Raw genomic sequence first — 27,641 nt, 5'->3', positions numbered from 1 at the left:
GCACTAGTCGGGGTGAAGGTTCTAATAGGCACCAGTTCAACTTGACCATGTGAAGGACATAAGTGTATATTGTCTTTAGCAATAGGGCCTTACCATCAGGCCAAGAACCTAAGACCAGACAGGTCATAGGCCCTAGGGGAACACCTAAGACTATTATTCTGCTAAGGGACATAGCAACAAAGTGACTCCTAATGACATACTGCTAGACCATAGATCAGCGCCTCGATCAACCGTCATCAGAGACACTTCTTTTTGCATCATATGGGAATTAACACAGAGTCCCGTAACTGGACAGTGTGCAGAGTGAGAAACCTTAGAACACTCAATCCTAAATGGAAGGTCTTCATCAGACCCCTCCCCTTGAGGCTCCAGGATCTATGTGGAGGAGGAGGCACAAGAATTGTGAAGAGCCACAGGTGATGGATGACTCCAAGGAAGAAAGTCTTCCAGACACAGCAGAAGAGATAGACATGTGAACTCAGCATGCACAAACCCGGCAGAGGTCCACGCCAGAGAGAAGGAAATGAACATGGAGTCCCACCCTTATCCTTAACCCACATGCTATTTGCAATCAATATCTGCTGGCAAAAAGGAAATCCATTTTCTTCTATGGAGCCTCACCAGGTATATCAACCACACTTCGGGGGAGGCCCCCATGCTCAGGTATAGGAACAACATAAAATGAACTCCATGGTAGGTTTTGTGGTGGTGGTGGTGGTTGTGATGGTGGTGGTGGTGGTGGTGGTGGTGGTGGTGGTGATGGTGGTGGTGATGGTGGTGGTGGTGGTGGTGGTGATGGTGGTAGGTATTTAATTTTGTTTTGTAAACTTTCTGCTGTGTTTTGCCATTTCTTGTCTTACTGATTTTTTGTTTGTTTTGATTTTCTTGTTTTGTTTTGTTTCTTGAAACAGGGTTTCTCTGTGTAGCCCTGGCTGTCCTGGAACTCACTCACAAGACCAAGCTGGCCTCGAACTCAGAAATCTGCCTGCCTTTGCCTCCCAAGTGCTGGGATTAAAGGCCTGTGCCACCACCGCCTGGCATGTTTTGATTTTCATTCTTAGGGTTTTGGTTTGTTTTTGTTTTTGTTTTTCTTAGACATGGTTTCTTTATAGCCTTAGTCCTGGGACTAAGATCAGGCTGGTCTCAACCTCAGAGATCTGAACTGATTGATTCTGCCCGCCAAGTGCTGGGATTAAATGCATGCACTACCACACCTGCATGTAGTTTGTTTTATTTATTTATTTTTTTTAAGAGATAGAGGAGACCAAAGTTGGGTTTGTAAGGAAGTGAAGAGGTTGTTGTGGGGGATTGGAGAAGTGAGAAAAACCTGATTAAAATACATTGTGTGGAAAAAAAATACAACCCAGTAGTAATTAGTATTTGCTTGACCTTCCAGGTATGCAAAATGAGCAAAACCCTTGAGAAATAGCTGGTCTCCTGTGGGAAAAGAAATGTAGGGAGCTCACAAGGTCTGAGTAAAGCGTCGTGGCACATGACTAAAAACCTTCATCCAGTATAAAGGAAGCATTTCTAAACACACGAGGGGTCTGGCCAAAGACTGGGGGAGGGGGGGAAGTTCCAGCAAGAGGGAAGCGAAAGAGCCAGGGCGTGTGGCACCAAGGAGCCTGACAGACCTTTCCCGGCAGCTTCAAAGGCCAACTTGAACTGTGTCCTCAGATTTCAAAGCCAGTGTGGCAAGCGCTTCCTGCTTCTCATCTATGTCCTTAGGCAAGTCTGTTCCCCGTGCCACTCAGTCACTGGCACTGGCCAGGCCATTGTGTCTGACCAACAAGATGAAAGTGGAATCAAACAAAGAGCTTGCGCGTAAGGGTAGACGCTGACCCACTTGAAATCTTTGTGCCATCGTGGGAACAAACCTGCTCTAGACAGTTGAATGATGGGAAACATATGCCCCCCCCCACACACACACACACTTTTGTAATGTCTCAGTCAACAGGTAGCACTGACAGTCACAGCACCCTAGTTTCCTAGAGCTGACCTCAGACGCACTGGTGAGTCTGGTCAGGAGCAGTAAAAAAAAAAAAAAAAAGCAGAATGGAGCCCAGGCCAGAGCTGTGACCAAAATGAAAGGTGGTCATTATTTTTAAGCCACTGTATTTTAGGGTAGTCTTAGGTTTCAAACCCGGGACAAATGGCTGAGTTGCCTACATCACATACCATGGTGGTCCAGGGCTCTGGGGTGCTCTTCCCAAGCATTTTGGTTACCTGTTCTCTTTGTATCTTTGGGTCTCCTGGCTGCTGCACCAGGCTCCCCTTTCTCCCTTCTCCCCTCTCCCCTCTCCCCTCTCCCCTTCTTTACATGGCACAGTGCAGTCTGGTCATGGGCTCATCTGGACTCTCCCAAATGTCCCTGACTCTAACTGTGCTCTCTCACATATCTGCAATAAACTTTCTCCTCTACCTTACCTAGGAGCAGGCCTGTTTCCTTTCCTTTTCCTTTTCTTTTCCCTTTTCCTCTTTCTTTCTTTCTCTTTCTTTCCTTCTTTTTTTTCTTTCTTTCTTTCTTTCAAATTCAGGTACCTTTTAAAAATGCTGAGAGCTTGCTGGTGGGCCTTGGGTGATGTCTCAGTGCATGAAGTGCTTGCCAGGCCAACATGAGAACCTAAGCGCTCCAGCACTGTTAAAGCTGGGTGTGCTGGCTAGCCTCTGTCATCTCAGAGCGCTGGAGGCAGAAACAGGAACCCTGGGGCTGGCCGGCCAGAGTTGGTCTAGATGAGCCCATTGCTATCCCACGGGGGAGGGGGGTGCTGGCTAGGAAAAGGATGGAAATGAGTGAGGAGCTGGAACAAGACAGGGAAGCTGTGTGTGTGTGTGTGTGTGTGTGTGTGTGTGTGTGTGTGTGTGTGTGCTTAACCGGAAGTGCTAGAATCTGCCCGTGCAGCTCAGCACGCACTTGCCTGTGGTTTGATCTCCAGCATCAGCACCACCAAAGTCAACAACTAAATAAAGTACAAGGATTTCAAGGTGTGTCGTGGGTGGCGGCAACCATAAGGATGCATCCTGGAAAATTCTAAGCATCTCTGTTGCTTAGAATTTTCTTGAGAGCAACATTGTTTAGAAACCCTCTTGTGGAAGCCAGGTTCTCGATGGGAACTTCTGCTGAAATGAAAACTGCAGATTGTCCTCATCTGTAGGTTTTAAAAGTAATATTAGAGTTTGTGATGAAAGCTAATGATAACTGCTATGGTCCAAATGGCCCCACTGTCATTCATATTTAAAATGTAATCCCTATTGTTAGGTATTAAGAGGTAGACCCATTAAGAGAGGATTAGGATGGGAGGGCTCTGCTCTTCATCAATGGATTAATCCATTTGAAGATTAGTGGATTAGTGGGTTAATGGGTTAATGGGTTATCAGTGTGGGGTCTGTTTTAAACCAACTTCGCTCTATCTCTTGTATGCATCCCACTGCCCATGCAGTACTGTTTGTCATGTCTGGACTTCAGTGTGTCAACACCAGCCCCTGCTACACCTGGCTTCTCAACCTTTGACTTCCCAGCCTCTAGAGTCACTGGCTAAACTACACCTCATTCTATGTATGGTCTCTGATATTCTGTCATTGTAACAAAAATGGACTACATCGATAACCAGGAACATGTGTGGAAGTTCATAAACAAAAATAGCATTTTTAAAAACTGCTTACAATGACTGGGCAGAGTCGCGTGACAGTAAATTCAGCATAGGAAATGGAAGCAGAAAAATTAGGAGATCGAGGCCAGCCCCAGCTACGCAGCAAGTGTGCAGTGAGATCTTGACTTCAAAATTGAAAAAGTTAGATGGGTGGTGGTGGCACATGCCTTTTCATCCCAGCACTCGAGAGACAGAAGCAAGTCCACCCTCGAGTTCCCAGCCAGCCTGGTCTACAGATATAGTTCCAAGGCAGCCAAGGCTATACAAAGTAAACCCTGTCAAAAACAAACAAACAAACAAACAAACAAAATAAAGGAAGACAAAATGCTTGCTAAACATTTTCCTTCAATTCTTCTGAGGAAAAAAAACTAACCTTTTGTTCGAGCTGCCGTGTGAATATTTCTCCTGTGACACAGAATTGATAGGGTTGAAAACCACACACTCAGCAAAATTATACATCAAGGAAGAACACTTTTAGGAGTTATAGTTTGACCACTAAAATTTTTATGCAACTTTGTAACGAGTGTTAACAAAAACCGTAATTGGTATCTTGAGAGATGCTTGGATGGTCCGGGCAGGCAGCACTGCTTGGTTGGAGTTTGCCTCAAGGCTATTAAAATGCTATTAAAATGATTGTGTGGAGTTACAGGGATGGAAAATAGATTAGACTGTGCTAAGCAGGGGGGGGGGGTGGAAATGAAAGGGCGAGGGTAGGAAGCAGACCTTTGGTGGTTCCCCTCATCTACAACTTTGATAAAATTGCGAAGAACACACCACACATATGTGCACACAACACTGGTAAAAACTAATACTCCATGTAGCTCATTCTAATGACCGGTATCTGTTTCCTGACTTTGACATGATATGACAATCACACCAATTTCTATTGAGGAAGATGGAGATCTCTACAAATCTATAATTACACAAAATAAGAAGATTAAAAAAAGAGCATTAGAGGATTGAATGATAGCAGTTCAGTACTTGTGAGGACCTAGTTCAGTCCCTATGAACTTATATAAAAAGCCAGTCATGGTCGCACAAGCTCCAGCACTGGGGACATATTCACAGGGACATGTGAATATATAGGACTTGCTAGGCAGCTAAGATGCCCTGTCTAAACAAACAAGCAAACAAACAAACCCCCCCAAAACAGCACTCCCCCCCTCTCTCTCTCTCTTTCTCTCTCTCTCTCACACACACATACACACACACACACACACACTGGTTGACTGGTTGAACTGAATTGTGGCTGTGGTTGGGAGAAAAGTTCTGAGCAAGAGGCTGGCATCTAAGGAAGCAGAGGGCAGAGCAACGTGCCCTGCTTGGACCCGGAGTCCACTTCATCCCAGAAGGAAGATCCTAGCAGGACATTGTTTGTGTTTTCTTAATATCCATCAGGAAAGGTCTCCATTCCCCAAATTGAAAGGTTTTTTTCTCTTGCTGTTGAAGATTACACATAATTTAGTTCTCACTATTCAAACTTGTCTTCTTTCGGAATACATTTACCTTTGGAGTATGGTTGCTTTCAGGATCTACCTAGTCCTTTAGGGAGACATGATTTGACTGTACAGGGTTTTATTTAAAGGGAGAAGTGTTGGGAGGAAGGTTTACATCGGATGACTGTGCCTTCCCTGTGGACACACTGGCAACTGGCGTCTGAAGATTGTTGATGACACATGTGCAAACAGAGACAGATGAGTCAGCCAAGCAGGGGTGCTGAGCGTGGAAACCCTCAACTCAGGCATCAGGCCCATCAGGGCAGAGGGGTCACCATGGGACCTTGTTTCAAGTGCAGTTCACCTGAGTCTGTTTCCAGAGTTTCAGAGTCCATTGGTCTGCAGATGAGGCACTGGAATCTACCCTCTACTGTGACACCCCCCCACCCCCCCCCAGGGGATGTTGATGCTGTTTCTTTGAGAAACACTTTGGAAAGCAGAGGCTTAAATCTTCAACAAGGAAAAGGACTGTCCCGCTAGCTTTTAAGTAGTTAGCTGACTTCCTGCTGAAATAGTGCAATTTGCCTGAACAGTGAGCTGTGGAAGAGACAGCCCAGCCGTGCTTCAGAGACATGCTGAGTAAACCAGAAGCACGATGACACATGGCTTCCAAAGCTGGGGACTGACAGCACCTGACAGCCGAGCTGGTCCTGGTGTCACCTTCAAATACAAAGAACACTGGGTGTTTTGGCTTACTCCAGCAGACATAAAATGTTAGAAGGAAAACATTCCCCTAACTAGCTTCCTCCTCTGAAGTAGCACTATGCAATAACAACTTCGGGGGCTGGCACATCAGCTTTCCAGGTACCCACTTATCATGGGGAGAGCTTTAAATCATCTGCCCCTAGGCAAATGGTGGGGGAGGGGGACAGGGAGGGGGCACAACATTTCTTGAACATCGGAAAATGTACTTTTGAAAAATACATCCCAATTTCTTTAGAGCTTAGGAACACCTCACGATGTTGGGAGCAATAGAGTTGAAGTATGAGGGAGCAGGCGAATGGCTGGTGATAAAAACATCAAAGAAAATTCCAAGCCCAGGTGAAACAATGTTGTATTTGGGTTCTTAAAAACCATACACTTCTGAATGATGCATCTTTATATATACTGTGTATTCAGGAAAACATTGTAATAACATCTGTATAGGGTAAACCTTTCTAGTGTTCTCCAACCTATTGCCCTTGGACAGAGGACACAGCAGATAAGAAGCAGGGAGGACACTTGTGTTTGGGCTTAACAATCCCAAGACCTGGGCTAAAGAGTTGGCTCAGAAGTTAAGACCACGTACTGCTCGTGCAAAGGACCAGAAAGTGCAACCCCAGCATCCGCATGGAAGGTTACAACCATCTGAGACTCCAAGTAGGCAGGGGGTACACAGACAGACAGACAGACAGACAGACGGACAGACAGGTAAAACACGCATACATACAAAATTAATACACTTTTTTAAAAAAAATCGTGAGACCTAAACAATGTTTCCCAATACCAAGGGAAAGAACAGCTTTGGTCTAAGAAAGTTTGAGGTCTGACAGGGCCATTTTCAGAATTAGAATTCAGAATGTTCCCCTCCTTCTTTTTGCTTTGAAAATGCAGAGATTTGATCACGGTTGAGGTGTGAAGAGTTACCTGAGCTAGATGAGGATGGGGAAAGTAGCAGAACGGAAGACCCGGCAGTCCCACAGCTACCTCAGAGCTAGAGATCTTCAACAAACAAGACCAAGTGCCAGTCATCTTGCTGTAACTGGACATTTGGATCTTAAACAGGGTTTAAGGCTAGTAATAAAGCTAACTGCTATAGGAGACCCTATATTGAATTAGTGCCTTCTACCCATGTAACAATTCAACAAAAGGAAATTGATAACTGAAAGGGATCATGATCCTGCTGGCTTGCCATTATATTCCCAGCTGCTGTCACCTAGAGGAGGAACAAATAATAGTGGTTCATTAAGTGAAGGCGTACGTGAGTCCCCACGTTGACAGGTAAGTAAGCTGCCACTCAAGTCTGAAAGGGAGCCATGTCTGAACAGCTGTTTGTGTTGTTGAATGTGCTGACAGGCACATAAGCTCCTGTTTCTTACTTGTGATGCTTTGTCTTTTTCCGCATTCAGAGTCACCTCTAAGCCCTGCCTTGTGAGAAGATTAGCAACCAGTAGGTGACGTCCTTATTTACAACCGACAATACAGGCTTCCCAACTTCCAAACCGAAGACCACCACTCTTTAAGTAAGCTAGGTAGCTCTTCGCCAGTAAGATGCTTAAGTCATCCTCAGATAAACAGGGAGTTCTAGATCAGCTTGGGCTGGGAACCATGTCTCAAAAAAAAAAAAAATTGACTACTGATAGAGGGGTGAATTGTGGCCCTCAAACTACGTTTACATCAGCATAACCTCACTTGGAAAAAACCCAACTCTTTACAAACATAATTAAGTGTCTCGAGATTAGGTCACTCTGTGCTATTCCGATAATTACCTTAGTCCAATGCCAAGTATCCCTGTGAGAACAGAAGAGGAGAAAGTCCTGTAAAACATAAATACTAGAGTGATGCTGTCATAGGCCAAAGACTGTCTGAAGTCACCAAAGCTGGAAAAGAATCTCTTAGAACCTTCATGGGATGAGACAGACTGTTGGCACCTTGATTTTTGATCTCTGGCCTCCAGAATTGTGAAAGGACAGTTTGCTTGTTTGTTTCTTTGAGTGTACACGTATGTGTGAGTATCTGCCACGGGTGGGTAGTTGCCCTTCAGCAGACGCTAGAGGAGAGTATGGAGCTGCTCCACCGAGATGTTGGGAACTGAACTCAGGCCCACAAAGCGTTCTTGATGCTGAGCCATCCCTGCAGCCCCAGAGACTAGGTCTTTAACTACCAAACTTGTGGCATTCTTTTTATAGCAGGCCGTGGAAATGGATTTTTAATCTGTTCAGTCAAAATAAGGCAAAGGGGTTAAGGAAACCACAAAATTGTAAACTCTCGTACTTATGTAAATATTCAATCTGCTAGGACATATACCTTCTATGCATGTGTCACTTGAACACCAGTGTTCATATCGCTGAGAGGCAGCATCACACCAAAGAGTTGTGTTTTGATTTCCTCGCAGATAATAAACCTTGTCTCCTTCCTGAGAACGCACCACTCCCATACATCAGTCAGGAACGATGAGGTGTTCAATTGCCCATGACAATTTTTCTAAGTGCAGTTTTAGAAGCAAAGCAGGGATTACATAGAGATAAATGCACACTGCAGCTGTCCCTGAATAAGCCATTCTTGTCTTATTTATTATGACCTTGCAGGAGCACTCATTCAAGTCCAGTCAGCAAACACTGGGCATGGAGCAGGTGCCTGGGACTCCACCAGGTGCTGAGTGGACAAAGAGGAATCCAAGCTCTTGTTGTCTGGTTCGCTGAAACAAGTAGGACTCAGGCATTGTGCACCTGATAGAGGAGAAAGAACAGGTGGGAGACACCTTCACCCAGAGTGCAGTAAGAGAAGATGGGGCTGGGTGTGTGTCTGGAAGTCTTAGCTAGCAGAATGAGGGTTAGGGGCATAGTGTAGGGGGAACAGCTGCTTGGAACATAGAGATCCAGTATGATCTTTAGTCTCTGGTGTCAGCTGAATGAAATCTGGAATCACCTGGGAGGCAAGCCTCCAGACATGCCTTCAGGGATTATCGTGATTAGGTTCCTGGAATGAGAAGGTTTGCTCACTGCCACCGCGTACTGCCTGCCATTCCCTAGGCTGCAAGTAAACCAGAAAATGAGCTGAGCACTTGCTCTCTGCTTCTTGACCTAAGTAGCTGCCTGGAGCTCCTGACAATGTGACTTCCCCTTGATGATGGACTGTGACATTGAGTTGTGAGCCAGAAGAGACTCATTCTCCCTTAAGTTGTTTTTGTCAAGATATTTTATTATGGCAACAGGAAAAGAAGCTAATACACCTAGAAACCAGCAAGAGGATGCCTGGATTAGAGAACTCCACTATGGGCAGGCTGGGGCAGCCAGCAGGGTGAAGAAGTGAAGGGCCTTAGTAAGGAGCTTGAGTTAAAACCAGAGGGAAACATCTTCCTACCAGTTAACATGATAGATTGTATTGCTTTTAGGAAGGAACATCTGCTGGGGTTCACTTCTAGATAAGAACAGGACAAGAAGACCTGGGATGCAGTTCAGCTGTATACCCAGGGTCTGCAAGGCTGATTCGATCCTCAGTGCTAAAAAACAGAAAATGAGGCAGGATTAGTCCAGGTAGCAGGGAAGAGGCACCAGCCTGGGGATTCATTAAGGAGGTCTGGAGGATTCATTAAGGGTTGCTTTTCAGGACCTGCTGAGAACAAAGCAAGAAAAATCAGAACTTGAGAGTCTCTCCAGTTTTGATCTCCTAAGAATCAACTCCAGTCTTTCTATTCATCCCTGTGCCAGCCTAGCCACTTGTATATAATAAGTCCTCAATTTATTAGCAGTAGAATCAAATTTCCCAGGGTGCTATTGGAGACTGGAGTTCCGGGTACTTTCTACATACTCCTGGAATACCCTTCACTTTCAAACACACAAAGATGCCAGGAGGAATGACCGACGGCTCTCACAGGTTCCTGGTTTTGTTCTGTCTGTCCAGTGGTTCCTTACTGGATTAATGGCCTGGCACATGAATCACAGTGGCTGTCAGAGGAGGATGGCGTGCTAGCTGGAGGTTTGTTTTTTGCTCTTTCCTGACTCTGTGGCTATCCTGAGCTCCAGGCAAGGGTCAGATACTGGTGAAATTGCAAATATCACCACCCCTGCTCGAAGCTCTCTCACAGGCAGCATACATACATACATACGTACATACAACACACACACACACACACACAGAGAGCGAGAGAGAGAGAGAGAGAGAGAGAGAGAGAGAGAGAGAGAAGAGCCACTGTTTATTTCTCTCTCCGATATAACTTCTAAGGGAATCTAAACAGCTCAACCAACTAAATCTTTTTTTTATTTTTTATTTATTTTATTTTATTTATTTATTTATTTATTTATTTATTTATTTATTTATTTTGCACTGGGTGGCTCAGCAAATGCAGCACTGTGCTCTTGCAATGCTGGATAGAGTTCACCTGCAGACTTGCTTCCCAAGGCCCAAGTACCTCCAGAGTTCCCTGACAGGCTTTTATACCAAGAAGAGAAGGAAGGCAGGCAAACAGAAGTGCCTTCTGCAGAGAGGTGACCTGAGGCTGGGGCACCCCGAGTCTTGCCAACTTGGGGTTCCAGGCACCATTGTACAGGAGGCTGGGCTCGAAGGAATGAAGCTTAGCTGGGCAGGCGGGTGAGACAGGAACTTGGTCTGTGTGAGTACGGAACAGCCTTCTCCAAAGATGGTTTTCAGTGAAACAGTTCTTTATCAGTGGTGAACAAGGAGAACACCTTGGGAGGTATGTAGGGGTTTGGGGCTGAGCTTACATTATTGGCTGGGGCTGAGGTGCTGGGGATGCTTCATTTGCATGAAGAGGAATTCCAAGTTCGTGTTGGACATGTCCTTATAGGGAAAGAGGACGTTCAGCCTGGAAGCTGGCCACCGGGTTATGTGAGCACCTCAAGGGTGGCAGAGATGGGGGTCACGAGGCTTATGTGCACTGGGTCATGCAGGCCCAGAGCAAGGAGGAAGCAGTCCTACTCCTGCAGACAAGGTTTTCCAGGACTGGACATGTCTGAACTCCATTCTTGCTCCAGCCTGACTCCCACAGTCTAACTACTTTCTGACCCCACAAAGTCTAGAGGAGGAGTCAAGTTGAAATGGGTCTAGAGATAATCAGGATTCAGTCAACATTTTGGAGGGAGAACTCCTGGCAGCCAGATCTGTAAGATTTATCCTAAGGGTCTTGCAGGGTTTCTTTTCTTTTCTTTTTTCTTCATTGAGTCTTGCCCACCCAGGACCAGTTGGTATAAACTGTACCTCTCCACCCATGCATTTTCAAATCCTTCTGGAGGTCTGTACTTCACTAGGTATGAGCCACTAATGGAGAGAAAAGAGGAAAGTAATAAATGATGTGACTGAGGAGTACAGGCGTCAGAGGCACCCGAGGCTCAGCGCATCACCACTGACAGCATCACTCTCCAGGTAGAGAGAGCCACAGATCATAGCATGTTCAAAGTCCAGGTTAAATGTCAAGTCCAACTGTAAAGTTAGGAAGGGTGGTGTGTAAAGTTAGGAAGGGTGGTGGGCGTCGAACTCTGTCTAAGGACCTAAGTCTCAGCACTAGCCAGCCACCCCACCCCCACCCCCACCACCGCCCCCGGGCACATTGGTCCTATACTCTCATCAAGCTTCATCTTAACAGGACAAACAGGACAACAACCCCCAAGAGCTGATGCAATGTGTACCAAGTGGCATCATGGGACTCTGAGGGCAGCGCGAGGATCTGTATCAATAATAACTGGGGGGTCTTGACTAATAGTTGGAACAGGAGGAAAATGAACAGGAGGATGATTTTGGATCATTTTCCAAGGATGTGCTAAAATCAAAGATGATGTTGATTGAACTGATTATTCAAAACCTACTGTGTGACAAATTCTATTGACTTATTTAACTCAATGTTTACTCTCAGAGGCAGATTTGCAAGCCTTTGCAGATATGTAAATGAGACACACACAGTAAATAAAGTGCTTGGGCTGGGTTAGAATTCACTACTCAACCCCTATTTCACATTAGTCACCAACAGTAATTGGAGATTAAACATATACCCAAACAGAATTATAGTACTTTAGAAAATAAGGTAGGACAATGGCTTTCTAACCTTGGGGCAGGCAAATTTTCTTACCAAATACACAAAGCACCAATTTTAAAAGAAAAAAATTACACCCCAGACTCCATCACAATTAATACTGTGATCACCAAGTGCTTTTAAGAAAGTGTCTTCCTTTGGGGGTTGAGAATGGCTCAAGAGTGCTTCCTCCTCTTTCCAGAAGACCGGAAAGTTCCTAACACCCATGTCAGGCAGCTCACAACCACCCGGAGCTCTAGATCTGATGGCGCGTGTGCACACATACACACACAAACACACAAAGAGTAAACATTTCTTTTAAAGAAAATAACTCATTTTCGACAGGACACCAAAAGTATTAAGGGTAAAATTAGCCTGTTTTATTTGCCTGTTTCACGATTCTAAACACCTACTCTTAAAAAACACAACTAAGGAAATGAACAGGAAGCCACAGTCTGGAGAAAATTGCATAACACTTATCTCTAACAAAGACTTGTATGCAGAAGTGTGAAGACCTCCAGTATGACATTCAGAATGGGAAGCTGCAGTGGGAGAACTTGTCTGTCATTCAGTCATAGGTGTCTCTGTTCTTGTGGATATGGAGAAAAAGTGGTCGCATATATGGGAAGAAGAAGAAAAACCTAGAGAGCATGATGGCCTGTGCCAGCATTTGGGGGCAGGAGCAGGAGGATCATGAGTTCAAAGCCAACCTAGGCTATATGTCAAGATCCTGTCTGAAAACAGTAAACACAACAAAATCCCTACAGGTCACTGGTGTCAGATGCATGTCACTATTCTTCGCCTCAGATAGAAAACCAGCTCATCTTGATTACTGTTCATGTTTTTCCCATCTAGTCCATAAAATCAAAGGTTTTCTTTTAAAATTTTGTTTTTTGAAGGTTAAATAAATGGAGTCAAGACTGAAGAAAATGAGGGATTTTTGTGGTTCCAATACAAATACAAATTTTGAAAAATTTGGTATTTTTCCTAAAAAGATAGGCCTACAAGTAAATGTGGCACATACCTAACTCATAATTACCTTCTATGAAAATTCATAATTTTAGCTGCCCAAAACAAACTGTACTTGCCAGAATTTGTAAATATCTTTATACATATGCAGAAAAACTGAATCAAAAGCTATTGTGACAGTGCTGATGTTGCATACAAAAAATATATACTTCAGGGCCGGCAAGATGCCTCAAACAGGTAAAGTCACATGTCACCAGAAATGCTCACCTGAATTTAATCTCCAAAGCCCACATAGTGGAAGGAGAGAACCTAATGTGACCTCCACACATTTATGAACACACACACACACACACACACACACTTGTTAATTAATACTTCAGCAAAAAAAAATCCAAATTGGAAGAAACTTTGCTCCTATCAGTATATCTATGGATCTAGTCAGTCCCTCAAAGGTTCATGTATTAAATGTTTGGTTCCTAGCTATTGGAAGATGAGAGAGAGAGAGAGAGAGAGAGAGAGAGAGAGAGAGAGAGAGAGAGAGAGAGAGAGAGAGAGAGAGAGAGAGAAAGGACGCTGCCTGAGGGGAATAGAGTCCTTTTTACAGCAGCTAAATAAAGTTACCTGTCATTGATTCCCAGGCTTTGTACTTGAAGTAGGCAGCTTCTCTTGTCAGGTAGTAAAGTTTCTGACACCATTTGTCTTTCCTGAGACTGGCCATTTGGAGTGAGGCACTAGGAAAATCAGTTTTAATTGATCCTACAGGGATCAGACCCAGTCAGGGTCAGATTACCAGAGATTGGAGGGGTTTGCTTCGTATTTTTGGCCTTATATTTTCTTCAGAATCCTTAAAAAAAAAAAAAAATGAAACCTCATAAAAGGTTTTAGGTCATTGGGGAAATGTTCTCAAAGGGAATTGTGGGATGTCTTCCCTTCATCTTTGTTCTCTTGCTCCCAGCCACGTGCAGTGGCCGATCGTATTGGACCCTCCCATACTGTGAGCCTCGAATGCTTACTCTTCATAATTTATCTCTAGCACCTGATGCAGTAACAAAAAACTGACTAGAAGAAATTTAGTCTCCTGACTTCGGCTGAGGGCAACCACTGATCTGCTCTTTGCTATCATAAGTTTTTGTTTTGTTTTGTTTTGTTTTGTTTTGTTTGAGACAGGGTTTCTCTGTGTAGCCCTGGCTGTCCTGGAACTCACTTTGTAGACCAGGCTGGCCTCGAACTCAGAAATCCACCTGCCTCTGCCTCCCAAGTGCTGGGCTTAAAGGCGTGCGCCACCAATGCCTGGCCGCTATCATAGGTTTTTATTTGTTTGTTCGAAGGCTTGATTTAATTTTGAGACAGGGTCTTATGTATCCCCAGCAGCTCTCAAAGTCACGATGTAGCTGAAGATAACCTTGAACTCCTAATTCTCCTGCCTCCACCTCCAATGTATCACCATATCCAGCTATTGTAGCTTTACATATAAAGACTTACGCTGTACAGAATTTTTTTCTGATTGAGTTTTCTCTTAAAGTCATACCTTTGAGATATATTGGTTTTTATCTATGTCAACACAGCTTTTATTTATTTATTTATTTATTTATTTATTTATTTTTTATGAGAGGACTTCTTGCTGTCAGTTTGTTTGCAGTTCTGGCCTTGGAGCCTGGCATTTCTGGGCATTTGCTCAGCCACTGAGCTGTTCTGTGCTTCTGATAGGTGGTTTTGCATGGTGTGGATCTGTTACACTTCGTTTACCTGTGCAACAGTGATGGACATTTAGTTATTTCCACTTGGGGCTGTGATAATAAAGTTGCTATGCATGCATTCCTGTTGAGCTAGTTTTTATCTCCTGTGTGTAGATAACTGGAAGTAGAATTTCAGGACTGCATAGCAACAAATCTAACTTTTAAAGATAATGTCAGAGCTGAGGATGTAGCTTGGTGCTAGCTCACCGCACATGAGGCTCTGGGTTCAATCCCCAGGCCAAAACCAACAGACGAAACCGGATGTCATCCAGTTTGATAGTCACTGCCATTTCTGTATTCTCACCAGCAACGTGCGACAGATTTCAGTTGTACTGTATCCTTGTCAACATTTAGAAGTGTCAGTCAGTCTTCTCGACTTGTCCATTACTGTGTAGTGAATTGTCATTTTCCTGATAAGTAACAGCATTTGACACCTTTTCCTAGCAATTACACAGCAAATGAAGTGCCAAAATAGCCAATCAAACATGGTTTGTAAACAGGAAAACAAGCTGCATCCTGGTGGCATAGCCAGGATGAAGCTTGTTTATATATTTATAGTGACTACCTAAAATCTCAAGGCATCACTCAAAAATAACATGATGCCACCATTATATATACCGGTTGAAGAGTCACCATTTAATTTGTTCTGCATTTCCTGTACCAATATTGGGCAAGCCTGGACTTATTTCTTTTATTATTTTTATTTTTATTTTTATTTTTGAGTGCTCTTAAACCACTCAGCCATCTTTCCAGCCCTAAAGATACTTGTTGAAGAAAGGTATTTGGAATGAAGAAGAGACACCATTTGTGACAATGATTTGGCTGAAATATTTCCACATTTCAACAGACAAAAGTTGAAGATAGTAAATATCTTTGTATTTGTGTCCTATGTCCTACAACAACTGTGACAAAATATTGCAGCCCAGGTGGCTTTAACTAGGGAAATGTACTTCCTACAGTTCTCCAGGTTTGAAGGCCAAGGTTAAGGTATCAGCCTGTTTGATGTCCTTTCTATTGGCTAGTAGATGGCTGTCTTACCCTCATGGTCTCCAGTTGCTTTTGTTCTTGGGTCTTCTTGTCTTTCTAAACTTAAAAGTACTTGTCAGATTGGATGAGGGATTGTTCTAATGAACTAACATCTCTTTCAAGTCCATCTCAATGGTTGTGGGCCAGCTTGGTCTACAAAGTAGGTTCTAGGAGGACCAGAGCAAAACAGAGAAACCCTATCTAAAAGAAATAAATAAAAATAAAATAATAATAATAATAGACTGTCTCCTGAGCAGGAGAGATGGCTCACAGTTAAGAGTCAGCATGAAGAGTGGGGTAGGCAGAGACAAGTGATCCCTGAGTTTAAGGCTAGTGAGGTCTACACAAAGAAATCCTATTTCAAAAACAAACAAAAGTGCTCTTCTAGAAGGGTCATTAGGCAGTTTACAACTGCCTCAACTCTAGCCTTAGGGGAAATCCAACTCCCCTCTGATCTCCTCAGGCTCCTGTACTCATGTCTCTGGTTCACAAGTACACACATGTACACACACACACAAATAAAAACAGATATCTATCGCCATATAGAATCATATTCTAAGAGTGAGAGATGGAATCCTTAACAATCCATGAGGCAATTCAGGATTAAGAATCCCCACAAGCCTGGCGGTAATGGCGCACGCCTGTAATCCCAGCACTTGGGAGGCAGAGGCAGGTGGAGTTCTGAGTTCGAGGCCAGCTTGGTCTATAGAGTGAGTTCCAGGACAGTCGGGGCTATACAGAGAAACCCTATCTCGAAAAAACCAAAAAAAAAAAAAAAAGAAGAAGAAGAAGAAGAAGAAGAAGAATCCCCATGAATTCTATGTAACACAGGAAACCTCGGCACCAGGATCTAACTAACTAGGCCAATCAGAGCAGGAAGTAAGCATGGCCAGCCCTGCTATTTGAGGTAACCTTTGTACTATGTGATTTGCCTATGTCATGGATAACCTACTACTACCAGGCTCTAAAGTCCATCTCTCTAGACTGATGATCTTTCTGCATATTTTCAAATCATCATTAAAAATATTTCTTTCTTCTATTCATAAAATTAATACATGCCCACTGCAGAAAAATCAAATATAAATAATGTATATACAAGAAAACAAACATCTTGGAAAGCTCTACCCAATGAGTAATGTCCTCTGTTAGTACTCTTTATCTTCACAATGTTTTTTCTATGCAAATACTTGTACCTTGTCATGAGTGTCCAGATAGTATTTGATCTCAAGGTTTATTCACTACAATGACAAGCATCAGTCCACAACACACACATACCTGACACAGAAACAGGCAAGGCTCACAGGCAAGGCTCACAATCTGTCCATCAGTGGGCATATCCTTGGCGCTGGCTCCTTCCTCTAGATCTTCTATCTTGACACAGCCAGGGCAGCATGATCAGTCATCCTCTGTCAGAGAGCAAGACAGCGCAACCCTCTTCCCTGCTGCAGCATCAGGACCTCTGCCTGCCTGCTGAGGACCTCTGCTTTTATTATCTACAAGGGGCAGTCACACTCCAGCCAATCACACTCTAGCATTACATCATTACTTCATTCTTATATGCCACACGCAGCTGACATGAGCTGGCTGCTCACCCAACTCTTATCTACTATATACAGTGGACATGAGCTTACTGTTCCTTGCTATAACATCCAACTCAGTCCTGTTCTTATTTCTTATTTACATGCTCCTTGCATACCATCCTTTGAATCCTCAAGGCACTCGGACTCTCAGGGATTCACAAGGGCACACAGGCCAGGGGTACCAGAGTCATGCATCACAGTTTCTATAATATTCAGGTTGACAAAGCTTGTATCATGGTCTAATCTTAAAGATAGACTCTCCAGTCTTGGTAGAAAGTTACACCTTTTGCACTTGTTAAATTGTGACTGGAAGCTGGGCATGGTGGCGCATGCTTGTAATCCCAGCACTTGGGAAGCAGGGGCAGGTGGATTTCTGAGTTCGAGGCCAGCCTGGTCTAGAGAGTGAGTTCTAGGACAGCCAGGACTATACAGAGAAACCCTGTCTCAAAAATAAATAAATAAATAAAAATAAAATAAAAAAAAATTGTGACTGGAGGGTTTTCCATGTAATATAAGCATTAAGCTGGACCAGGCTTTCCTCTAGAAATGGTTTTACCAATTGTCTGCTACAATCTGCTTCTAACATTTTTGGATCATATGGCAGTATGGGAGATTTAGCTCCATACCAGTTTCCATGGAGCAAGGCTTTTGTGGATTCACCATCATGTATGATTTGCAAAGATCATAGTGAAAATGGCTGTCTTCGTTTATATAGGCTGCTTGTCTAACTGGTTCCTTATATAGAGGGTATCTGGTCACTGGCAAGTGGAAATAAACAAGGTTTACTAACATATAAAGTAAAAGTCTTCCTCCAGTGGGCCCTGGAGGTTCATCATGATTAATGAGGATGTACAATAAATACAATTTGGGGGAGTTGCAAATGAATATATGCAATCTGCTAAACAGATCTTTCTATGGCTCCATAGTTTTATGGAAACAATTAATAAAAATGTATCTGGCTGCGGAGCAGTTTTCCAGGTCGCATTGACATCCCTAAGTACACTATTAGAAATTCTTGCTTTTCTTAATTGCAGACATGTCTAAAAAGAAACAAACTTATTCTTATGGTTAGTACAAGAAAAATGCAAAATATCTCAAACCAAAATACTTCTTTCAACCAATGAAACCAATTATATACAGGATAGCACACAAAATCAAACTGAGCAATCCTAGCTAATTGGTACCACATGCCACATTTTTCTCAATTCCTTATTCCAGTCCTTACAAATGTAGGCATCAGCTATGAGTAGGCCTACCATATTGTACAATTCTGCTGTCTTATGCACCAATGATTTTTCTTGGTTCAAGATTGTTTGATGTATGCTCTGTAGTTGTGTCTCATTGTACTCTGCCTTCTCGTTGATTTCCCTAATGGTTTTAACAAATTTACCCATGTGGCCTTTCTCCATTTCCAAATCAAATTGTGTGTCTGACAAGAAATAATTTTTTCCCTTGGTAATTTACTGTGGTTATTTTCGGCTGATTGTGTGCTGCCATCTGGGAACAATTATGTACTAGATAGCATCCTCTAGTTTTATTCCATTCTCCGAGATTATCATCCATGCTTGTTTCATTTAAATAATTGCATCTATCTATAGTTTCATTATTGGTGCAAGAATTTATAGTTACCCAGGGTTTGTACAGTCTGAGGCATAGTGGTATATGCCAATGCTGTTTATTCTATGGGTACATGTGGACATACATGTGTGTTGGGTCCTAGTCTGTAAGGTTGCTCTAAAGGGATGTATGGTGGTGTGTTATTAACATTTATCCATACGAAGTGGTCAATTGGTGCCTCTCAGGTTTCCTCCTGTGTATATGGTGTTTTATACAATATATGTTTACCCATGTATCTATTCTGTGCATTATCTAAAAATATTTGTGCTCAGTTTACTTCACATGCCCTCAGCACAATGAAAGACATTCTTTCAGTGTCCAAAATAGTTTGAAATCCAGTTTGTCTGCCCATTCCTAATTCTTTTGTTATATTTACTTTTTAGAATTATAAACTTGGCACATAATCAGGTTATGATGAGATTTAATGCCCTTTTATATTCCTAACTGTGTGTTTCCTGGAATACCTGTATCTCTGTTTCCATGGCATTAACTATTGTATGTAATGCATCAATTGGTTGTGATGCTGTATGTAATGCCTTGGCTGTTTCTGGATTAACTTTTTGTATATACTAGAGTTCAGTTTTAATAGGTTTAATAATGGCTGCCGCTACTCCTCCACCCATAATGCCTCTGAGGATTGCTCCAACCACAAAAGCTCCTACTGCTACTGTTTGTAGGGGTTTTCTTCTGAATTTATTCATTGAGGAATATTGTAACTCATAACAAAATCCATCCGAGCAATATGTCTTAGGCAGTTGTAATGCCATTAAATTAATTTTTCACTGGATGGTTCTAACTCTTGGCAAGAGAGTGATTTGTGCTGGTAATGTTGTATTTGGTTCAATAAAAGGAGCTCTTTCTAGTTTTGGTCTATCTGGTGGTGGTATAATCCATCCCATAGGATAGTGGGCTGTTTTAAATTTAATCCATATAGTATCATTATATTTTATGTTGCCTTTATTTGCTAGACATGGTATATTAAGTGGTTTGAATTGTGTCATAATTTTCTAGTCATGGGCAAATAATAAATAATATCCATGATCCCCCAATCATATGATGCATATTTGTTTTGGGCTTGTAGGCTGTCCAATCTGACATCATCCATTCTTTATATTGTGGACTTTGTAGTTAATAATAAAATAATATGGTAAGTTATCATGTCTAATTTTTGAAATGTACTTCACATAGAAATTCTGAGTTTTCCACCATTGGACTATCTTACTCTGAATTGCTGGGATGGAACACAATATTCTATAATCCTTTAATTGTTGTGGTATGCCTACCTTTTGTATATTTTGTAGGATAATATGTAGTTTAATATATTCAGCCTATGTTCACCCTGAAAATTTGAAGGCTGGTATTTGTTGTGTCTCCTTCAATATAGTAACATTTTTGGCTGGTTTTGTTTTTGTAGTGTCATTTCCTTTAATGTCCTATGATATAGGGAAATTCAACCTTTGGGTGTCTAGTATTGTTGTATCACAGATTGATCTCACCAACTGTAGGACTTCATTCTACTACCAGTGTCCCAAAAGGTCTCACTGCCTCAGTTACACAGTATGCATGTACTCAGTTACATAGTATGTATGAGGACTATGTAACTGTCCATTAAGTCCTCTTTTACAAAGGAAATGTTTGCCAGGGTCCTGCTGTGTTTGCTATTCTTGATGTGTCAGCTTCATTATAAGTATCAAGCTTGAACGGTATCATTCTCATTGGGTTTCCAAATAGTACTGGGATATTCTACTTATTAATATATGACATAGCTAATTGCCTTATTTTGTTCTTAATGTTCTATCCAAACTTTTCTGTGTTCATGATTTTAAAGGCTGAAGAGATACAGCTTAAATGTTTGTGAAGTGGGCGCATGAGATTCTAACCTACAAAGCCTGTTGTTACATTTGGTATTGCTGTTTTACTCGGTTATAAGCTTCATTAGGGGTCTGTGTCCTTGTAATGCTGCCTTCTCCTACCAGGTAGCAGGTATGTGTTAAGTACTATATGTGCAAGATTGTGGTTTTCTCTCTGGTGTCACTGTTGCTGGCCATGGTTGTAGAATGGGATCAGGAAGTACTAACGACTGACTGTAATGCTGTATGCTCAAAGCTACTGTTTTCAACTATTGTTTTAGGTCTGGAAATTTTTTAGTTCTAATATCATAGTTTTATGGTGCATTGTATGGCGTTAAGTTGCTGTACCATGGCAAATTAGGGAATTCTTCTCTACATAACCAATTCATTGTGTTCCATTTCTGTCTTAGAGTTTCATCTAGTTTTGCTTTCAAGGAATTGAGGCATCTGTTCCCATATGACCTGGACAGAGGTGGCATCCCTGATCACAGGGGCCAGGGTTGAACTGGTATCCTTGGGCAGTGTGTCCAATTCATCAGTTTGCATGGATTTCTTGGGGTTGTAGTGGTTGGGGGTTGTGTGGTTGACACTGTTTTATCAGAAACATTTCTCCTCAACCTCTTCATAATCATATTCCTCATGATATTCATAAATTCATTCTTCCAGTGCCAAAGTTGTGTAGTTATGCTGATAACCAATTTCCTCCAGAGCATCTTTGGTTTGGATGCAAAGTGTAACTTTAAGAATATGGAACTGATAGCCATATCACAGTCAAAGGTTGCTTATGTTTCTGTGCCTATAAAGGTGGTTGTGTAATCCTTTGACTTTTATAGGTTTATAGGTTTTATAGATGTGAGGGTTTTCTCCAATGGTTATTGAATGTACCACTACCATTAGATACATTGGTATACAATTCATTAAAATGTCATTTTAATCGATTTTGCTCATGAATGTTAGTATTATTTCCCTCTGTAGCCACAAGACATAGGTCTTCACAGGATGGGCTAGTTTGGTTGCACATCCTTTAATCCATCCATAATTTAAACAATAAGCATATTTCTTCCAAAAGGAGTGGATGCTACCAATGAACCACATCCAGTATGTCTCATCTGTCCAATAACCTGGTAATCACCAGGAATAACCTGGTAATTTCCTATCTGGTCCTACAATGATGGGGTAGTTGGTGGCATTAAAATTCCTGGGAGGTCCAATATTTGGTGTGGTGGTGGTTTGTTTTGTTGAGGGAGTACTAGCACTACTGGTTTCTGTGGATCCTGGGCAGGCCACTGTGCCCGAACTTGTGGTGCTAGGTATTGTGCTGGTGGCTCCTGTATTCACTGGTGCACTAGTTGGGGTGATTCCAGTTGTATTGTTTCCTGATGTTCCTTGACATAATCCCAAAACAGTAAGAGGCACAAGCAAATGGCACTAATATGCTTGCGGCCAGAATCGCTCATGGGGAGGCCATAGTAATTATGGCTTTTCCTGCTATTGCTCCCAGGAACCTATACAGGAGAGGCAGGCTGAGATGCTCGACATTTAGGTTATAATTAGTATGGCTGCTATCCAGTGTGGTGTTTGTGAAGTCAGTACCATTACCCAGAGGTTTGCCAGGGTACCTTAACATGTATGGTGATGTAGGAACCTAGTCCAACCAATAGTCCAATTGGCAAATTTTGTTCCTGCCAACTTCTTACGGGTTATGTTTAGCCCTTGACTTGTTATTTGGTCATACCAGTGTGTTGCAAAATTTACCACTGGCACTACAATATAAATAACTATAATTATTGCTAGGCATGTAGAATAGAGGCTTTTGCATAAAGATGTATCTATAATGTGTCATGCAATATCCTCCAGTCTGAACAGTTTTAGGTAAGCTTTACCTTGTGTAATCCAGACAGTTTTCCCTGTCCTTGGGTAATCTCTTCTGCTGCTTCAAGTGCTGCTTCTTATCCCCGTGAATGTATTTATAGTCCCTACTTAGTACCTTATCCTGTGCCATTGGGTAATCTATACCTATGTTATATTTTATTGCCCCATATATCGAGGATTTCCTATTCAATCTTGGCCTAATGTTTAGTCCATGAATCCATTTCATTAGTTCTTGGGCCAGAGTGCTACTCTTATCTCTCCTTGCTAACTTAATTTTTAGCAGGCCATTAACTCTTACAAAGGCTCCAGCTGCTGTTGACTGATAAGCCAAGTGATATTGCCATTGTATATTCAAAACCTTACAAATGCTTTAAACTTGTTCCCCATGAAAAGCATTCCTTGATCAGATTGTATAATGTTTGGGGTCCCATAATGGAAAATACAGTCCCATAATGTGAGTATGGTTAAAGATTGATTTGGGTGTGGCCCGCTTTTGGCAGATCCTAATCTAGTGTATATGTCTACCAAGGTGCCTGCAGTACCAGAGGGAAGGAGCCCCACTAAGCACCATTTCCACTGTAGTACTTTCCCTTCCATGGCTAGACTCACGGTGCCTTGATCCAGCCTAGGGTCGGGATGGTGGTTCTGAATATTACTTGGCTGTTCTGCAGCACGTGGTGGCACGTTTGTAAGGCCTCATATGCTGTCCAAATTGTTTTCTCAAATAAAGGAAATTTGTTTTCTGACCATAGAAGTGTTTACAATAGAAGCCTACTGGCCATTCTCTTCCATTTCAAAGGGCAAAGATACTCCAGTTTCCATACTGTTTTAGGTGTAGTATGTCTAAATATACTGTGTCATCTGGTTGGATGTATTGTAGTTTAGAATATTCCTTTATATAGTCTAGCACTGTTTTCACAGCTAGAATATATAAACGTTATTCTTGGGGTTTATCCCAAATAAAATATTTGCTTTCCTTATTATATTATACAATGGCTGCAGAATGACTTTTAAATATGGTATGTGTTGTCTCCAATATCCAAATAATCCTATAAGATACTGTACCTCTGTTTTATTGGTTGGTGTTGTAGCTGTTCTAACATACTTATGACTTCTATAGATATTTATGGTCCAGTAGTAGACTACATTACTCCCAAGACCTTGACCTTTATATCTGGTCTTGATGCCTTATCCTTACTGATGGACCAACCATCATCTCTTAAACTTCAAATGGTTTGTCTACTGTTTCCTGTATATTTTTATTTTTTGACCTATTAGCAAAAGGTCAACAACATATAAATTCAACATATAAACATATACTACAGTTAGATGCTGGCATGACCCTATCCAGTGACCATCTTAGAACATTGTGGGCAATTATTGTGCTGTTATGGTAGTCTTAAAAATTGGTAGTCTTCCTTACCAAATGAATATGGCACATTCTGTGCTTTGTGGGCACAATGGTATGCCAAAGAACATGTCTGACAAATCTATAATTGTCAGTCATTTTGGTGCTGTTTTCTTTTTTTGTTTGTTTGTTTGTTTTTGTTTTTTGAGACAGGGTTTCTCTGTGTAGCCCTGGCTGTCCTGAAACTCACTCTGTAGACCAGGCTGGCCTCGAACTCAGAAATCCACCTGCCTTTGCCTCCCAAGTGCTGGGATTAAAGGCGTGCGCCACCACTGCCCGGCTTGGTGCTGTTTTCTTAATCCCCATGAAAATATCTTCTACACCTGGTAAAGTCCTGGCAGTTTAGGAGACAATTAATTAAGTCTCCTATAATCTACTGCCATTCGCCATTTACCATTTGGTTTTTTAACTGGCCAAATCAGACTGTTGAAATGGAAGCTTTGAGTTGGTTCAATTCCTCCTTCCTTAGTAGGGTTTAATGCCTTCAGATATCTTGCTTCCTCCTTTCATTGGATAAATAAGGCTTTAATTGGTGGTAGTCTTATAAGTCCTATTTTTACTTCTGCTAGACTACATTTTATTTTGGCAACCTTTTCAAAAAATTTATTAAATCAGTAAAAAAAAAAAGTTAAAATAATTAGGAAGTCTAAAATATTTTCTGGTGCACTGTAACATGCAAAATCCAGAGAATTATTTTGTCATATGCCATTAATTCTAACTTACATACTGGTATTATAGATTCTCCTGCCACTCCTTGTATAATTATTTTTTCCTTACTTGGTATAGTCTCTGTGATATATATTAACATCACTGCCTGTGTCAATTAGCCATCTAACATTTATCTTATTCTTAATTTGTAGGGGCAACATTGGCACCTGACTTGATTCCTGTTGAAAGGTACACACGTTTGCCTTCTTTTAAGTGGGCACTGATCATTCCTTTGTACTGGTAGCCACCCTTGATGTGGACTTCTGTTCCCTTAAAAAGGCTTAGATTTGTTCCTTCAAAAAAAAATCCTATTTAGTGTACCCCTCTGTGGGGTTCTGTTTATAAATGGCATTCCAGGTTTATCTAATGTTTATGAAGGGTATGAAAAACCTGGGTGTCTTCCTTAATTTAAATGGCTTTCTTCTTATATTTAATGTTACTACTTTTTCTTGGTCTGACTCCCTGTAGTCTTTAAAGAAATCAAGTCCCACAGAAATGGTTCTGCAGTTTTGAACCGATCCTGCCAAATTAATGTGTGGTGGTGCCTCCTTAATTGCAATTCTTTTGTATTGTGGTATAAATGGAGCAGCCTGTGGTGTAGCTTCTTGTTATAAATAAACCTCAGCTCTAGTTTTCTCACTAGCTGAATGGCTTCTAGGAAAGTGTTCCATTTTGCTGCTGCTGCTTCAAATTGTGTAAGGACTAAAGACGGAAATGCGGAAATGCGGAAATGCGTATCCCCAGGCTGTTTATCCCTTGCTGGAGAGGGCGTGTATCACCTCTGAAATGCATATCCCCAGGCTGCGTTTATCTGGTCCTGGAGAGGGCGTGTATCACCTCCAGTAGTGCCTGGGACTTGCTCTGTAGCTTCATACACTGCTGGGTTCTCTCCTATATCCTTAATTTTCCCCATCACTGTCTAATTCTGACAGCGTGGCTGTGGCTGTCCTCTTTCCCCGGAGCTTTTTCAGCCTCCATTCCGTTCTGGGCATCTTCTTGTCTCGGCTGACTTATCCCTTGAGGAGTGTATTGTCTCATTTCTATTTGTTGCTTGAGCTGGTCCCCATCATTATTACCGAGTACTGTGAATCTTCCGTGTGTATTGACCTTGGAAGATGTCACTGGGAGGATATGGCTGCCTTGCCCGGGCCCTGGGTTGTCAGCATCTTTAAAGAGATTGCTTGCCCCCATTTCTTAGTTGTATTAGTGGCTAGCCCGTTGCCCATTAGTCTGTCTGTATGTCCGCTACGGTCCTCACCAGTATTGCAGGGACTTCTTTACTAGCTCCGTACTCTAGCAGTGCCTTCACCACTTGTGGATTTGATAGCGATTCCTCAATCTTCACCTCTTCAAACCCGACTTTCCTTTTGACCTCATTCTTTGTCCCAAGCCATTTCCTCACTGTGGGGCCTGTGACATCTGGATTCCCTTTCACGGTTTTGAAGCCACTAATTAGTTTCCTTATTGTGGTCTTATTATATGTGCTAGAGAGTATAGAGCTTTTATAGTTTTCTTTTCATATACCACCCAAAGGTAGCTTGGTGTGGGTTTCTCATTACTTTTTTTCAATAATTTATCTGCCCTTCTCACCAGGCATTTGGCTAACCATTCTCTAGTGGCTTTACCTGCACCTTTAGCTCTTCCTGCAGCCTAAGCAGCGGTTGGCATTAGGTGTTAGTAATTCCCCTTCTCTGGGGTGCCTTTCCCTTCACCTGCTCTACCTAGGCAGCAGTTTGTTTCAAGGTGGTGGTAACCAGCCTGTGCCTTTCCCTTGGAGCTCTGGCTAGCTCTGTGCCTGGGCTGCAATTAATTTTCTATGACCAGAGGCTTATTGCCAAATTAATGAAATTTAGAATGGTCAGGACAGCTATAGTCCTCAGAGGGTCCAGTTTCCATCTCAGAATCCCACCTTGAAGGTGGAGTCCCACCGACTACACCAACTATCTTAAGTCACGTCCAGCTCAAGGCTGAAAGGAAAGATGGAGTCCAGACACCAGTTGATCTCAAGGTTTATTCACTACAATGACAAGCATCAGTCCACAACACACACATACCTGACACAGAAGCAAGAGAGGCTCACAGGCAAGGCTCACAATCTGTCCATCATTGGGCATATCTTGGGCACTGGCTCCTTCCTCTAGATCTTCTATCTTGATATAGCATGGTCAGTCGTCCTCTGGTCAGAGAGCAAGACAGCACAACCCTCTTCCCTGCTGCAGCATCAGGACCTCTGCCTGCCTGCTGCGGACCTCTGCTTTTATTATCTACAAGGGGCAGTCACACTCCAGCCAATCACACTCTATCTAGCATTACGTCATCACATAGTACTTCATTCTTATCTGCCTCACACAGCTGGCTGCCCATCCCACTCTTATCTATAACACACAGCTGACATGAGCTAACTGTTCAATGCTATAACATCCAATTCAGTCCTGTTCTTCTTATTTACATGCTCTTTACTTACCTTCTTACTTACATGCTAATTTATGTTCCTTTAGAAGTCAACGAGATGTGTTCAAAGTATTGACATTGCAATATAACATCCTTTACAAAATTTGTGCATAAGAACTGTAAAATTAATACAACAGAAAAACAAAACAAAACAGAAAAACAAAACATAACAAAAACCAAATAAAAACCGAAACAAAACCTCGATATTTTTGATAAGTTTACAGTTTTATGTTTATTTACAACTAACCTGGGGCTTGTGTGCAATAGATACTATTTTTAGCCCTTTGAGTTGTAAATATTTTAGGCGTACAATGTAATGTTTTAACAAAAAACATAACAAAATAATTTCTACAAATTAACACCATGCATCTCCTTATTTTTATACTTATTACCGACATCTTTACCTTTCTACAAACACTTTGAGTTAGTCTACTTGGTGTTGCTATAGCAAACTACTAGAAGCTAGGTACTTTGTAAAACAAAGAATCTGGAGGTCCAAAACCACGCATCAACATTTGTTTGACTCTGGTGAGGACCGCACAGAGGATAGCATC

General features: G+C 42.1%; 1 protein-coding gene across 1 annotated transcript in view; it reads right to left on the bottom strand.

The window, feature by feature from the left end:
- Sepsecs (Sep (O-phosphoserine) tRNA:Sec (selenocysteine) tRNA synthase) overlaps nt 1-26,977 on the bottom strand; it is a 64,422-nt gene extending 37,445 nt beyond the window's left edge. The window contains exon 1 of the mRNA XM_052199346.1: nt 26,691-26,977. Within this exon, the coding sequence (XP_052055306.1) occupies nt 26,691-26,750 (60 nt within the window). The 5' untranslated portion in view covers nt 26,751-26,977. The remainder of the gene's footprint in view (nt 1-26,690) is intronic.
- Between the last annotated feature and the right edge of the window lie 664 nt (nt 26,978-27,641).

The sequence above is a fragment of the Apodemus sylvaticus genome, chromosome 11, assembly GCF_947179515.1.
Source record: "Apodemus sylvaticus chromosome 11, mApoSyl1.1, whole genome shotgun sequence".
Classification (NCBI taxonomy): Eukaryota; Metazoa; Chordata; class Mammalia; order Rodentia; family Muridae; genus Apodemus; species Apodemus sylvaticus.
This window is presented reverse-complemented; position numbering and strand designations above follow the sequence as displayed.